Raw genomic sequence first — 14,820 nt, 5'->3', positions numbered from 1 at the left:
GTTGGAGTGGCTGTGTGTAGGGCCGTGTGAGTGTGTTGGAGTGGCTGTGTGTAGGGCCGTGTGAGTGTGTTGGAGTGGCTGTGTGTAGGGCCGTGTGAGTGTGTTGGAGTGGCTGTGTGTGGCGTGTGAGTGTGTTAGGGCTGTGTGTAGGGCCGTGTGTTGGAGTGGCTGTGTGTAGGGCCGTGTGAGTGTGTTGGAGTGGCTGTGTGTGTAGGGCCGTGTGAGTGTGTTGGAGTGGCTGTGTGTGTAGGGCCGTGTGAGTGTGTTGGAGTGGCTGTGTGTGTAGGGCCGTGTGAGTGTGTTGGAGTGGCTGTGTGTGTAGGGCCGTGTGAGTGTGTTGGAGTGGCTGTGTGTAGGGCCGTGTGAGTGTGTTGGAGTGGCTGTGTGTGTAGGGCCGTGTGAGTGTGTTGGAGTGGCTGTGTGTAGGGCCGTGTGAGTGTGTTGGAGTGGCTGTGTGTGTAGGGCCGTGTGAGTGTGTTGGAGTGGCTGTGTGTGTAGGGCCGTGTGAGTGTGTTGGAGTGGCTGTGTGTAGGGCCGTGTGAGTGTGTTGGAGTGGCTGTGTGTGTAGGGCCGTGTGAGTGTGTTGGAGTGGCTGTGTGTATGGCCCATGCCAAACTTTTTCAACCTCCTGAGGTGGAAGAGGCTCCTTCTTCACGACTGTGTGTGTGTGTTTGGACCATTTGAAGTCTTTAGTGATTTGGACACTGAGGATCTTGAAGCTTTCTACCTGCTCCACTGCCGCCCCGTCAATGTTTTTATTCATTTAACCTTTACTTAACTAGGCAAGTCAGTTAAGAACAAATTCTTATTTACAATGGCCAATTGAGCGCCGCCCTATGGGACTCCCAACCAGGGCCGGATGTGATACAGCCTGGATTCAAACCAGGGACTGTAGTGACACCTCAGGTACAGAGATGCAGTGCCTTAGACCTCTGTGCCACTCGGGATGTGGATGAGGGCGTGCTTGTCCCGTTTCCTGTAGTCCACGATCAGCTCCTTGGTCTTGCTGACGTTGAGAGAGGGGTCATTGCTCCAGCACCACACTGTCAGGTCACTGACCTCTTCCTTGTAGGCTAACTCATCGTCACCGGTGATCAGGCCTACCACCGTCGTGTCGTCAGCAAACTTGTCATCAAACGCAGAGTCATCAAACGAGCAACAGAACAATATCGGAATAAGGTGGTATCATATTGCACAGGCTTCAACGCTCACCGCATGTGGCAGGGGCTACAGTCCATTACGGATTACAAAGGAAGACCCGAACGTGATCTGCCAAACAATGCCTCTCTACCAGACGAACTCAACAACATCTTGCCGGGTGTGAGGGCAGTCAGCCACCCAGAGGATTAGGTGATCTCGCTCTCCGAGGCCGACGTCAGAAGGGTCTTTAAATCAGGTCAACACCCGCAAAGCCGCGGGCCCTGACGGTATTCCAGGGCGCGTTCTCAGAGAATGTGCAGAACAGCTGGCTGGCATTTTCACAGTCATTTTCAACCTCTCCTTGTCCCAGTCTGTAATCCCCACATGTTTTAAGATGACCACAATCATTCCTGTTACTAAGAACTCTAAGGGTTCATGCCACAATGACTACCACCCTGTAGCACTCACTTCTGTAATCATGAAGTGCTTTGAGAGGCTGGTTATAGCACACATTAACCCCAGCATCCCAGACACCCTAGACCCACTTCAATTTGCATACCGCCCCAACAGATCCAAAGATGACGCAATCTCAATTGCTCTCCACACTGCACTCACCCACCTAGATAAGAGGAATACCTATGTGAGAATGTGGTTCATTGACAACAGCGTTCAATACCATAATACCTTCCAAGCGCATCACTAAGCTAAGGCTCCGCGGACTGATTACCTCCTTCTGCAACTGGATCCTGGACTTCCTGACGGGCCGGCCCCAGGTGATGAGGGTAGGCAACAACACATCCATCAAGATGGGGGCCCCTCAGGGGTGGGTGCTTAGTCCCCTCCTGTATGCCCTGTTCAACCACAACTGTGTGGCTGCGCACGACCTGGCAGTGTGGTGCCAGAGCAACAACCTCTCCCTCAATGTCAGCAAGACAAAGAAGCTGATTGCGGACTACAGGAAACAGAGGTCAGAGCATGCCCCCATTCACATAGACTGGACTGTAGTTGAGTGGGTCGAAAGCTTCAAGTTCCTCTGTGTCCACATCCCTAAGGATCCATCATGGTCCACACACACCAACACAGTCGTGAAGAGTGGCTGCATAGCCGCTTGAATTCTGTACCATCATGTTTTAAATAACTTGTAGAGCGCGAGATAGAGAGAGAAAAGACTCTAGAAGAAAGATTAAAAACAACCAGAACTCAATTGAAAACAAGGCTCACTAGATTTTATCAGCATATCGAATGCGCGACCCGGGCTGGCAAAACCCTGGATCATTGTTATTCTAACTTCCGCGACACATATAAAGCCCTCCCCCACCCTCCTTTTGGGAAATCTGACCACGACTCCATTTTGTTGCTCCCAGCCTATAGACATCCGACCAACCGGATTCCACGATTGCTTCGATCATGTGGACTGCGATATGTTCCGCATAGCGTCGGACAATAACATTGATGAATACGCTGATTCGGTGAGCGAGTTTATTAGCAAGTGCATTGGTGATGTTGTACCCAGAGCGTCTATTAAAACATTCCCCAACCAGAAACCTCGGAATGATGGCAGCATTTACGCAAAACTGAAAGTGCAAACCACTGCTCTTAATCAGGGCACGGTGACCGGAAACATGACCGAATACAAACAGTGTAGCTATTCCCTCCGCAAGGCAATCAAACAAGCTAAGTGTCAGTACAGAGACAAAGTAGAGTCGCAATTCAACAGATCAGACACAAGAGGTATGTGGCAGGGTCTACAGTCAATCACGGACAACAAAAGGAAAACCAGCCCAATAGAGGACCACGATGTCTTGATCCCAGACAAACTAAAACAACTTCTTTGCTCGCTTTCAGGACAATACAGGGCAACTGACACGGCCCGCTACCAAAACCTGCGGGCTCTCCTTCACTGCAGCCAACATGAGTAAAACATTTAAACCCTCGCAGGGCTGCCGGCCCAGACGGCATCCACAGCCGCATCCTCAGACCAGCTGGCTGGTGAGTTTACGGACATATTCAATCAATCCTTATCCCAGTCTCCTGTTCCCACATGCTTCAAGAGGGCCACCATGGTTCCTGTTCCCAAGAAAGCGAAGGTTACTGAGCTAAATGACTATCGCCCCAAAGCACTCACTTCCGTCATCATGAAGTGCTTTGAGAGAGTAGTCAAGGACCATATCACCCCCACCCTACCGGTCACCATAGACCCAATCCAAATGGCTTATCCCCCCAATACGTTCACAGACGACGCAATCACACTGCCCTAACCCATCTGGACAAGAGGAATACCTATTTAAGAATGCTGTTCATCGACTACAGCTCAGCATTTAAACACCATAGTACCCTCCAAACTCGTCATTAAGCTCTACCCCAGTGTTGATGATCAGCGAGGTGGAGATGTAGTTACCTACCTCCTTACCACCTGGGGGCCAGACCCTGGGTCTTGACCCCGCCCTGTGCAACTGGGTCCTGGACTTCCTGACGGGTCACCCAGTCAGTGTTGAGGATCAGCGTGGCAGATGTGTTGTTGTCTACTCTTACCACCTGGGGGTGGCCCAAATCTGGTTCAAAATATTGAATAGTGTAATTTTACCAATACATAGCACTGGAAACCCAAGAGCTGAGCCCCCCCCTCCCAGTCAGCTGTTAAAACACACAAAAAAACTACTGTCCCATTATCCAAACACACAGGGAAATCAATCAAATTGGTAGAAATGAAAAGCTCCTATTTGACAAATTGGGAAAAGGTAACAAAAACACAGAATAAACTAAATTGATAATTGGCCCTCAAAAGAGAATATACATTGGTAGAATATCTGTAAAACAGAGACAGATCCTGACCAAATACAGGCTTAGTGACCATCAAGTGGCTATAGAAAAAGGGAGACACAAAAATATATAGCTACCCAAAGAATAGAGCCTGTGGTCACTGCATGACAGGGGAGGTAGAAACGGAGATTTGCTTTTTCCTCTACCTTGAGAAAAACAAACAAATAAATAAGATCTTTTTTTTTTTCAAGAGAACATCTTAAACTTCTGTGCATTTACTAACGACATAAAGCTGGGAATTATTCTGGGTGTGAGAAAAAATGCTAATATTACCGCCAGATCTGTACAGTCCTGGACAAAAATATTGGTAAATCATCATTTTGCCTGAAAATACATTGAAATTGACCAAAGGATTTGGTCTCCACAATTCATTCTTTCACTGTTAATATTACAGAACATTTGTTTTTGATTCACAACTTAATATATTAATTTAAATCAGAAAATAAACAGAAATGGCATTGACAAAATGATTGACATCTTAAACTTAATATTTTGTAGCACAGCCTTTGGTCAAAATAACTGCAATCAAGTGCTTCCTAAAGCCATTGATGAGCTTCCTGCACCTCTGTACTGGAAGTCTGGCCCACTCCTCTTGTGCAAACTGATACAGTTCTCCCAGATTTGAAGGGTGCCTTCGCCCAACTGCTGTTTTCAGATCTCTCCACAAGTTTTCAATGGGATTCCGTCCAGAGTTTTGTCTTGAACCATTCCTGGGTGCTTTTTGAAGTGTGTTTAGGGTCATTGTCCTTGTCATTGTCCAGACCCATGACCTTTGACAGAGACCCAGCTTTCTGACACTGGGTCTGACATTGCGCTCCATAATGCCTTGGCATTCTCCTGATTTCATGATGCCATGCACACGTTCAAGGCACCCAGCGCCAGAGGCAGCAAAGCAACCCCTAAACATCAAATCAAATCACATTTTAATTGGTCACATACACATGGTTAGCAGATGTTAATGCGAGTGTAGCGAAATGCTTGTGCTTCTAGTTCCGACCATGCAGTAATATCTAACAAGTAATCTAACAATTTCACAACAACTACCTAATACAAACTACCTAATAGTGTAAAGGAATTAATAAGAATATGTACATATAAATATATGGATGAGCGATGGTCGAACGGCATAGGCAAGATGCAGTAGATGGTATAGAGTACAGTAATGTAGGGTATGTAAACATTATATAAAGTGGCATTGTTTAAAGTGACTAGTGACACATTTATTACATCCAATTTTGTATTTATAAAGTGGCTAGAGAGTTGAGTCAGTATGTTGGCAGCAGCCACTCAATGTCAGTGATGGCTGTTTAACACTTTTGATTGCAGAGCACCAAATTCAAATTAAATTACCTAAAAAATATTCAAATTTCACGAAATCACACGTGCAATATAGCAAAACACAGTTTAGCTTGTTGTTAATCCACCTGGCGTGTCAGATTTCAATACAGCTTTTCGGCGAAAGAATACCAAGCATTTATGAATCGCTAACCTTTGATGATCTTCGGATGTTTGCACTCACAAGACTCCCAGTTACACAATAAATGTTCCTTTTGTTCCATAAAGATTATTTTATATCCAAAATACCTCCATTTGGTTGGCGCGTTATGTTCAGAAATCCACAGGCTCGAGCGGTCACGACATCGCAGACGAAAATTCCAAATAGTATCCGTAAAGTTCGTAGAAACATGTGAAAAGTTTTTTTTATAATCAATCCTCAGGTTGTTTTTACAATATATAATCGATAATATTTCAACCGCGACTGTAGCTTCTTCAATAGGAGAGAGAGAGAAATGTCTGCTCCAAGATGTTGCGCATGCAAAAACGCTGCTGGCACCCAGCCATACAATGACGCAATGTGATATTTCTCGCTCATTTTTCAAAATAAAAGCCTGAAACTATGTCTAAAGACTGTTCACACCATGGGGAAGTCATAGGAAAAGGAATCTGGTTGATATCCCTTTAAATGGAGGGAAGTCAGGCAATGGAATAGAGAGCTTTCAGGAAAAACAGCACTTCCGGGTTGGATTTTCCTCATGTTTTCGCCTGCATTATCAGTTCTGTTATACTCAGACAATATTTTGACCGTTTTGGAAACTTTAGAGTGTTTTCTATCCTAATCTGACAATTAAATGCATATTCTAGATTCTGGGCCTGAGAAAAAGGCAGTTTCAATTGGGTACGTTTTTCATCCAAACATCAAAATACTGCCCCCTAAACTCAACAGGTAAACAGTCTGATGGCCTTGAGATAGAAGCTGTTTTTCAGTCTCTCGGTCCCTTCTTTGATGCACCTGTACTGACCTCGCCTTCTGGATGATAGCGGGGTGAACAGGCAGTGGCTCGGGTGGTTGTTGTCCTTGATGATCTTTTTGACCTTCCTGTGACATCGGGTGGTGTAGGTCTTCCTGGAGGGCAGGTAGTTTGCCCCCGGTGATGCATTGTGCAGACCTCACTACCCTCTGGAGAGTTTTACGGTTGTGGGTGCGGCAGTTGCCGTACCAGGCGGTGATACAGCCCAACAGGATGCTCTCGATTGTGCATCTGTAAAAGCATGTGAGTGTATTTGGTGAAAGCAACATTTCTTCAGCCTCCTGAGGTTGAAGAGGCGCTGCTGCACCTTCTTCACCATGCTGTCTGTGTGGGTGGACCATTTCAGTTTGTCCGTGATGTGTACGCCGAGGAACTTACAACTTTACACCTTCTCCACTTCTGTCCCTTCGATGTAGATAGGGGCTGCTCCCTCTGCTGTTTCCTGAAGTCCACGATCATCTCCTTTGTTTTGTTGATGTTGCGTGTGAGGTTATTTTCCTGACACCACACTCCGAGTGCCCTCACCTCCTCCCTGTAGGCCGTCTTGTCGTTGTTGGTAATCAAGCCTACCACTGTAGTGTGATCTGCAAACTTGATGATTGAGTTGGAGGCGTGCATGGCCACGCAGTCGTGGGTGAACAGGGAGTACAGGAGTGGGCTGAGAACGCACCCTTGTGGGGTCCCAGTGTTGAGGCTCAGCGGGGTGGAAATGTTGTTTCCTACCCTCACCACCTGGGGGCGGCCTGTCAGGAAGTCCAATTGCAGTCAGGAAGGCTAATTGCAGTCAGGCATTCTTATATCTCTCTGTCAGCAGTGGGGTCCTCCTGGGTCTCCTACCATATATCTCCCTTTCATTAAGTTGGAGACGGATGGTGCGAGTTGAAACTACCGTACCTTGTGTCAGCTTGAATCTGTGGCAGTTGATTGAGGTGCTTTCTCCACCATTGGAACAATCCTTCACTGCAATCTTCCATCAAGTTCTCTCTTGCGGCCACATCCAGTGAGATTGGATACAGTGGCATGGGCCTTAAACATCTTGATAACATTACGTATGGTGGAAACAGGAACACCAAGGTCTCTCTTTAGGCCACATCCAGTGAGGTTGGCTACAGTGGCATGGGCCTTAAACGTCTTGATAACATTACGTACGGTGGAAACAGGAACACCAAGGTCTCTGGAGATGGACTTGTAGCCTTGATATTGTCCATACTTGAGCTACAATCTTGTGTGACCGCCTCAGATAATTCTCTGGCTTTCTTTCTTTTCTCCGTGTTCATCCATGCTCACACAGTGACACAAAACAGGAGATTGAGTCCTTTTCTCTGTTCAAACAGGTTGAATGTGTGATGTTTATATTGCAGGCACCTGCAATTTACGACAGACAGGTGAATTCAATTCCAAAGTAAATGAGAATCACCTGCATGAAATCTAATTATATCTAACTACTTCTAGAAGATGCCAATAATATTGTCCTTGCCATTTTAGGATTTCTTTGTGGAATAAGATAACACATAGTAAATTATTCAGAATGTTTGCAAACTGCAAACCAAAAAACATGCATATGTTGATACCAAAATATGTTTTAATTTCAACAGTTTTCTGGAATAAATGGCGCATTATTTGAAAAAAGTGCAAGTGTGCCGAAATGTTTGGCCACGACTGTATAGGATTGCCATAGCCTGAGGGGCATCCAATGAGCATTAACTCCCTGAAGTATTTACATGCTATGTAACTTACAAGTGATACATAGTGGAACCGTCATCCATGTCAATTTTGTTTATTTAAAAAAAAAAAAAAATTATTCATAAATGTATTTTTATTTAATTGTTGTACCTGTATACTGTATGTACTGTTTATTATTATTATTATTAATAGTTATTATTACTGAAACTGTATTTCATTATGCTCATTGCTTTGTACTGTATTTACTGAAATGCTGTACCACTACACTGATTTCGGAATATCTACTAATTGTATTTCATTCCAACAAAGCTAACTGAATTTGAATTTGACAGAGAGAGAGATAGCGAGAGACGGAGAGAGAGAGAGACATTCCTTGACCACATGTAAAAAAAAATATAAAACAATTATCATTTCCCCACATTTAAAAAAAAAAAAAAAAAAAAAAAAAATATTCAAGGTTTCAAATACCTCTCTGATGAGGAAATTCTACCCGTCCTGTTGGAGAGGACGCAGAGATCTGTGGGTTGGCAGAGAACTACATTGCTGCCTGAAATAAGATGAGGGACAGTGTCTGACAGACCAACCTGCACATGTCCTCTATGCCATAGTATTGTTATTGTCCATTGTATGGCTATTTTTACGGATTATCCTTTTGACAATGTTCATATTTCCAAAGTACGCATCTGGCAACATGTACATTGTTAAGTAATACTAATAAAGCAAATTTAATTTAATAAAATTGAGACGAGAGCCACAGACAGACAGACAGAGAGAGCCACAGACAGACAGACAGAGAGAGCCAGACAGACAGACAGAGAGAGAGCCAGACAGAGAGAGAGCCACAGACAGACAGAGCCACAGACAGACAGACAGAGCCACAGACAGACAGACAGAGCCACAGACAGACAGACAGAGCCACAGACAGACAGACAGAGCCGCAGACAGACAGACAGAGCCGCAGACAGACAGACAGAGCCACAGACAGACAGAGAGAGAGAGCCACAGACAGACAGAGAGAGAGAGCCACAGACAGACAGACAGACAGAGCCACAGACAGACAGAGAGAGAGAGCCACAGACAGACAGAGAGAGCGCCACAGACAGACAGAGAGAGCCAGACAGAGAGAGCCACAGACAGAGAGAGAGAGCCACAGACAGAGAGAGAGAGCCACAGACAGAGAGAGAGAGCCACAGACAGAGAGAGAGAGCCAGACAGACAGAGAGAGAGAGCCACAGACAGACAGACAGAGAGAGAGCCACAGACAGACAGAGAGAGCCACAGACAGACAGAGAGAGCCACAGACAGAGAGAGAGAGCCACAGACAGAGAGAGAGAGCCACAGACAGAGAGAGAGAGCCACAGACAGAGAGAGAGAGCCACAGACAGAGAGAGAGAGCCACAGACAGACAGAGAGAGCCACAGACAGACAGAGAGAGCCACAGACAGACAGAGAGAGCCACAGACAGACAGAGCGAGCCACAGACAGACAGAGAGAGCCACAGACAGACAGAGAGAGCCACAGACAGACAGAGAGAGCCACAGACAGACAGAGAGAGCCACAGACAGACAGAGAGAGCCACAGACAGACAGAGAGAGCCACAGACAGACAGAGAGAGCCACAGACAGACAGAGAGAGCCACAGACAGACAGGCCAGACGGGGGGGGAACACAAGGGGGAAGTGAGTGAGCTTGTAATGGGAAAGAAAGAAGCAAGAAGGAAAGCTAGAACCCTTCCATAATTCTGCTGGAATATTAGCCGATGGAGGGAGGAAGAGGAGGGGGGGATAGGGGAACCGCTGTGAGCATCGGGCCTCTGAACACTCCCCCACATGTGGTGTCAATTAGGAACAATCTTGTTTTCTACCCACCACTGCAGAGAAAGGAGGGTTTTTGAGTAGTGTGTGTACGTGCATTTGTGTTTTTTGGTCTGCAGACCTGCCAGAGAAACAGGCTAGATATTCCTTTTATATCAATGTCTTTAACTTTAAGCACACGTAGACTCAGCTTTTCGGCTGTTCACACGAAGACAAGCAGGCCCTCAAACGAGCACAATCACACTAATATATGACAGAAGAAAAGCGTGGATGACACACATCGGCTCAAGGGCTCACCATGCTGCTGACTGTACATACAAAGGTGAATGCGCACAGAGTTAAGTGCTGATAGAATCATTTTTAAAGTGCATAAAAGTTGGTCTAATTTACTGGAAGGTCTACTAAGTGAGACTTTGTCCTCGTGTTTCTTGGCTATTACATTGTTTTGTTCACAAGCTCGGTTGCTAGTGAAGAGATGCCGTTTACTACTAGTCAGATCCAAAATCACAAGTGACATGACTTGAGTGGCCCGTTACCACGGTAACCTCCCCTTCTTAAAGAGTCAGCTGAACATTTTCTCATCTCATAAAAATGTTGTCAAAAGTCTCAGGTCAAACATTTTTATGAGATGTAGCAATATAGCACATTACTTCTTACTAATAGCGGTCTGTTTTAGAAACATTATAATGCATATCAAAACATCTGTTTTTTTTATCTACCTGCAGTGTCTGATGAACAAACTTTAATTTTAGGCCCTTATCAGGGATTCCGTTAGCCGGTAATTGCCGGATGTTGGCTGCTTAAGCTGATAAATAAAATGGTAGCCGGGGCTTCGGTTTCAGCACCATTCCCTCACTCCTTGCACACCGTCTTACGTGCATGTGCCTGCTGCTGAGTAGAGAGCGCAAGAGAGGAGCCTTGGCATGACCAAATGCAGGCTACTGTGCAACTCGCTAATCAAGTAGGATGCAATTATTACATTTAGATGGATTTATTTTCATCGTATTTATAATCATTCATTTTATCGTCATTATTAATGTTTATCATTGTTTTTGAAACTCCACTGTTGGTTACGGGCTTGTAAGTAAGCATTTCACTGCAAGGTCTACACCTGTTAAGGGCTTGTAAGTAAGCATTTCACCGTAAGGTCTACATCTGTTAAGGGCTTGTAAGTAAGCATTTCACTGTGAGGTTGTATTCTGTGCATGTGACTAATATAATTTGATTATTATTGCAGGCCTATTTATTAATTCATCTAAACCAGTTCTTTAAAAATGTCAATTGTGTTTTATTTCATTCCGTTTCAATTTTCGTTGAGTTCAATCTGTCTTTTTAATTGTGCAGGCCTGTAGTAAAATAAATATAATTATTGTCTTATTGCTGTCATTTGTTAGGTAAAGTAAGCACTAGCCTTTCTTGGTAATTGCTGCAATATAGCCTGTTCAAAACTTGAGTGACGGTTTAAACCAGTCCTTATGTGTTTTTTTATTTATTTATTCTGTTGAGCCAATTTAAGTTACAACTGTAATGTTGCGTTTGCCTCAATAGGAGATCCTGCTCGTATTTTCCCTATAAATAATGGCTTGACTTATTTTCGATATTACCCTAACGATGTTTACAAACTTTCGTGAAGGTGTGGTGTGACTATTAGCCTATTATACAGCAGGCGTATGATATGAATGCAGTGCACGCCGGCGCCTCAACTGACTCCGACAGTTCAACTTGAGGTGAAGAAGAACGTGTCAGGCCTACCTAAGTTACTCCTATAATCTAACAATATAATGCCTATTTTTATAAAAAACGTACAAAGTAGGCCTCCCGAGTGGCGCAGCGGACTAAGGCGCTGCATCGCAGTGCTTGAGGCATCACTATAGCCTCGGGTTCGATCACAGGCTGCGTCACAGCCGGCCGTGACCGGGATAGGGTTCGGCCGTAGGGGAGTTGCAGCGCTGGGACAAGTCTGTAACTACCAATTCTCAATATCACGAAATTGCGGAGAAAAGGGGGGGTAAAAGTACATATGTTAAAATATTCATAGGCCTATCAGAGTGGATGCCTACGGTGCTCAACTCTCCGACAGCTGAACCGAGACGGACAATTGCTTTTGGAAAGTGAAAACCAATAAAATAGGCTATAAAGTTTTGCATATGCTACACACCGAAACACAACGAATATAGTATTAGTAATTTGTTATATTCTTAGGGATATGTAAATGTGGCTCATATGGCCAATAACTCTTGTTTAATGATGGTGCTGGCTGCCTGGGTGGATGCCGTAACGGGTTGCACACCCAATGCATATGGATGACCAGTACATTTCTCAAATCGAGATCTTGGGACTTGAGATGGCTCTTCATGTTTGTGCAGTTAGATTTGTGAAGAAGTGCATGTTAAGTGTCAAATGAAAACATCTGCAGTGCTATCTGCATAAACCCATTTGAACTTGGCATTACAAGGTTCTATCCGCAATCCAATCACGAGCCTGAAAAATAGACGGAATAATCAGAACACATCTTTGCCATCTCTCTAAGTATGGTTAAGACTAGTCTAGCCAGAAATAATGGCACGCAAGCTAAAAAACAAGACTGTCAGAAATCTTAAAGTAAATGATCACATTGTTGTTCAGTGACGACAGCTATTTGTCGGAAGATAATTTCTTAATGTATTTGATGATGGGTTCGGACAATCTTGGTAAAACTGTGCTATCATTCATGCATTCAAATAGCTACAGTTTTCTGTATAATTCAGAAGTGTCAGATAGAATGGCTAAACCTAGATTGACATTTCATTGCCATGAAGTTTAATGTGGGTACTTTGGGTACCTTTAAGGTGAGGACCTTGATGGGTTATGAAATAAGAATTCACTACAGAATTATTGAGATCTGGGATGTGAACATTTAGGAGGTTCAATATCTCAGAACTACAGTATGCTTCAGATACAGCCTTAGAGTCCTAAGGTCACAAAATGTCTGATTAATGAAAATCTTCAAATGAAAATCAGCTGTCCGGTGCCAAATGTTTCTTAGTGAAACTCTGGTGTAACTGTATGTGTGTGTGTGTGTGTGTGTGTGTGTAGTGGGGCAAAAAAGTATTTAGTCAGCCACCAATTGTGCAAGTTCTCCCACTTAAAAAGATGAGAGAGGCCTGTAATTTTCATCATAGGTACACTTCAACTGTGACAGACAAAATGAGAAAAAAAAAATACAGAAAATGACATTGTAGGATTTTTAATGAATTTATTTGCAAATTATGGTGGAAAATAAGTATTTGGTCAATAACAAAAGTTTCTCAATACTTTGTTATATACCCTTCGTTGGCAATGACAAGAGGTCAAAAGTTTCTGTAAGTCATCACAAGGTTTTCACACACTTGCTGGTATTTTGGCCCATTCCTCCATGCAGATCTCCTCTAGAGCAGTGACGTTTTGGAGCTGTTGCTGGGCAACACAGACTATCAACTCCCTCCAAAGATTTTCTATGAGGTTGAGATCTGGAGACTGGCTAGGCCACTCCAGTACCTTGAAATGCGTCTTACGAAGCCACTCCTTCGTTGCCCGGGCGGTGTGTTTGGGATCATTGTCATGCTGAAAGACCCAGCCACGTTTCATCTTCAATGCCCTTGCTGATGGAAGGAGGTTTTCACTCAAAATCTTATGATACATGGCCCCATTCATTCTTTCCTTCCTTTACACGGATCAGTCGCCCTGGTCCCTTTGCAGAAAAACAGCCCCAAAGAATGATGTTTCCACCTCCATGCTTCACAGTAGGTATGGTGTTCTTTGGATGCAACTCAGCATTCTTTGTCCTCCAAACACGACGAGTTGAGTTTTTACCAAAAAAGTTTTATTTTGGTTTCATCTGACCATATGACATTCTCCCAATCTTCTTCTGGATCATCCAAATGCTCTCTAGCAAACTTCAGACGTGCCTGGACATGTACTGGCTTAAGCAGGGGGACACGTCTGGCACTGCAGGATGAGTCCCTGGCGGCTTAGTGTGTTACTGATGGTAGGCTTTGTTACTTTGGTCCCAGCTCTCTGCAGGTCATTCACTAGGTCCCCCTGTGTGGTTCTGGGATTTTTGCTCACCGTTCTTGTGATCATTTTGACCCCACTGGGTGAGATCTTGCGTGGAGCCCCAGATCGAGGGAGATTATCAGTGGTCTTGTATGTCTTCCATTTCCTAATAATTGCTCCCACAGTTGATTTCTTCAAACCAAGCTGCTTACCTATTGCAGATTCAGTCTTCCCAGCCTGGTGCAGGTCTACAATTTTGTTTCTGGTGTCCTTTGACAGCTCTTTGGTCTTGACCATAGTGGAGCTTGGAGTGTGACTGTTTGAGGTTGTGGACAGGTGTCTTTTATACTGATAACAAGTTCAAACAGGTGCCATTAATACAGGTAACGAGTGGAGGACAGAGGAGCCTCTTAAAGAAGATGTTACAGGTCTGTGAGAGCCAGAAATCTTGCTTGTTTGTAGGTGACCAAATACTTATTTTCCACCATAATTTGCAAATAAATTCATTAAAAATCCTACAATGTGATTTTCTGGATTTTTTTCCCTCATTTTGTCTGTCATAGTTGAAGTGTAACTATGATGAAAATTACAGGCCTCTCATCTTTTTAAGTGGTAGAACTTGCACAATTGGTGGCTGACTAAATACTTTTTTGCCCCACTGTATATGTGTGTGTATGTATATATGTGTATGTGTGTGTGTGTTCGCTGGGAATTAAGGATGTTTTATTGCCCCGTCATGCATACTCACACGGCTGATTATGCTGTGGGACTGGTTGCGAGGCAGACGCGTCACTGGACACACATGCTGTCACACACACACACACCACACACACACACACACACACACACACACACACACACACACACACACACACACACACACACACACTCTCTCTCAGGAAGTTCTGCTTGTTTCAGACAGACTAGAGGAAGTCTCCCCTCTAAAAGATTCATGGGCGTGCTTCAATTATGTATCCCCTTTCAAATTGCCCTGTTTAGACAACGTAAATTATTCATCCCTTCGTTGGTTCCCAGATTGAT

The 14,820-nt window shown here is 44.4% G+C and overlaps 1 protein-coding gene across 3 annotated transcripts in view; it reads right to left on the bottom strand.

Annotated features, from left to right (window-relative positions):
* mrpl23 (mitochondrial ribosomal protein L23) overlaps positions 1 to 14,820 on the bottom strand; it is a 125,736-nt gene that overhangs the window by 66,887 nt on the left and 44,029 nt on the right. Inside the window, exons 5-6 of one of the 3 annotated variants that reach the window (XM_042301365.1) lie at positions 4,038 to 4,106; positions 3,656 to 3,692 (exon numbers count right to left, since the gene is read on the bottom strand). The exons of 1 other annotated variant lie outside the window; for it this stretch is intronic. In XM_042301365.1, the coding sequence (XP_042157299.1) occupies positions 3,669 to 3,692; positions 4,038 to 4,106 (93 nt within the window). In that variant the 3' untranslated portion in view covers positions 3,656 to 3,668. Of the gene's footprint in view, positions 1 to 3,655; positions 3,693 to 4,037; positions 4,107 to 6,391; positions 6,577 to 14,820 lie in introns of those variants that run through there. One more of the 3 variants, XM_042301364.1, reaches the window with a different exon arrangement.

Source organism: Oncorhynchus tshawytscha, linkage group LG19 (assembly GCF_018296145.1).
Source record: "Oncorhynchus tshawytscha isolate Ot180627B linkage group LG19, Otsh_v2.0, whole genome shotgun sequence".
NCBI lineage: Eukaryota > Metazoa > Chordata > Actinopteri > Salmoniformes > Salmonidae > Oncorhynchus > Oncorhynchus tshawytscha.
The sequence above is the reverse complement of the archived record's forward strand: the minus strand, read 5'-3'. Positions and strand labels throughout refer to the sequence as shown.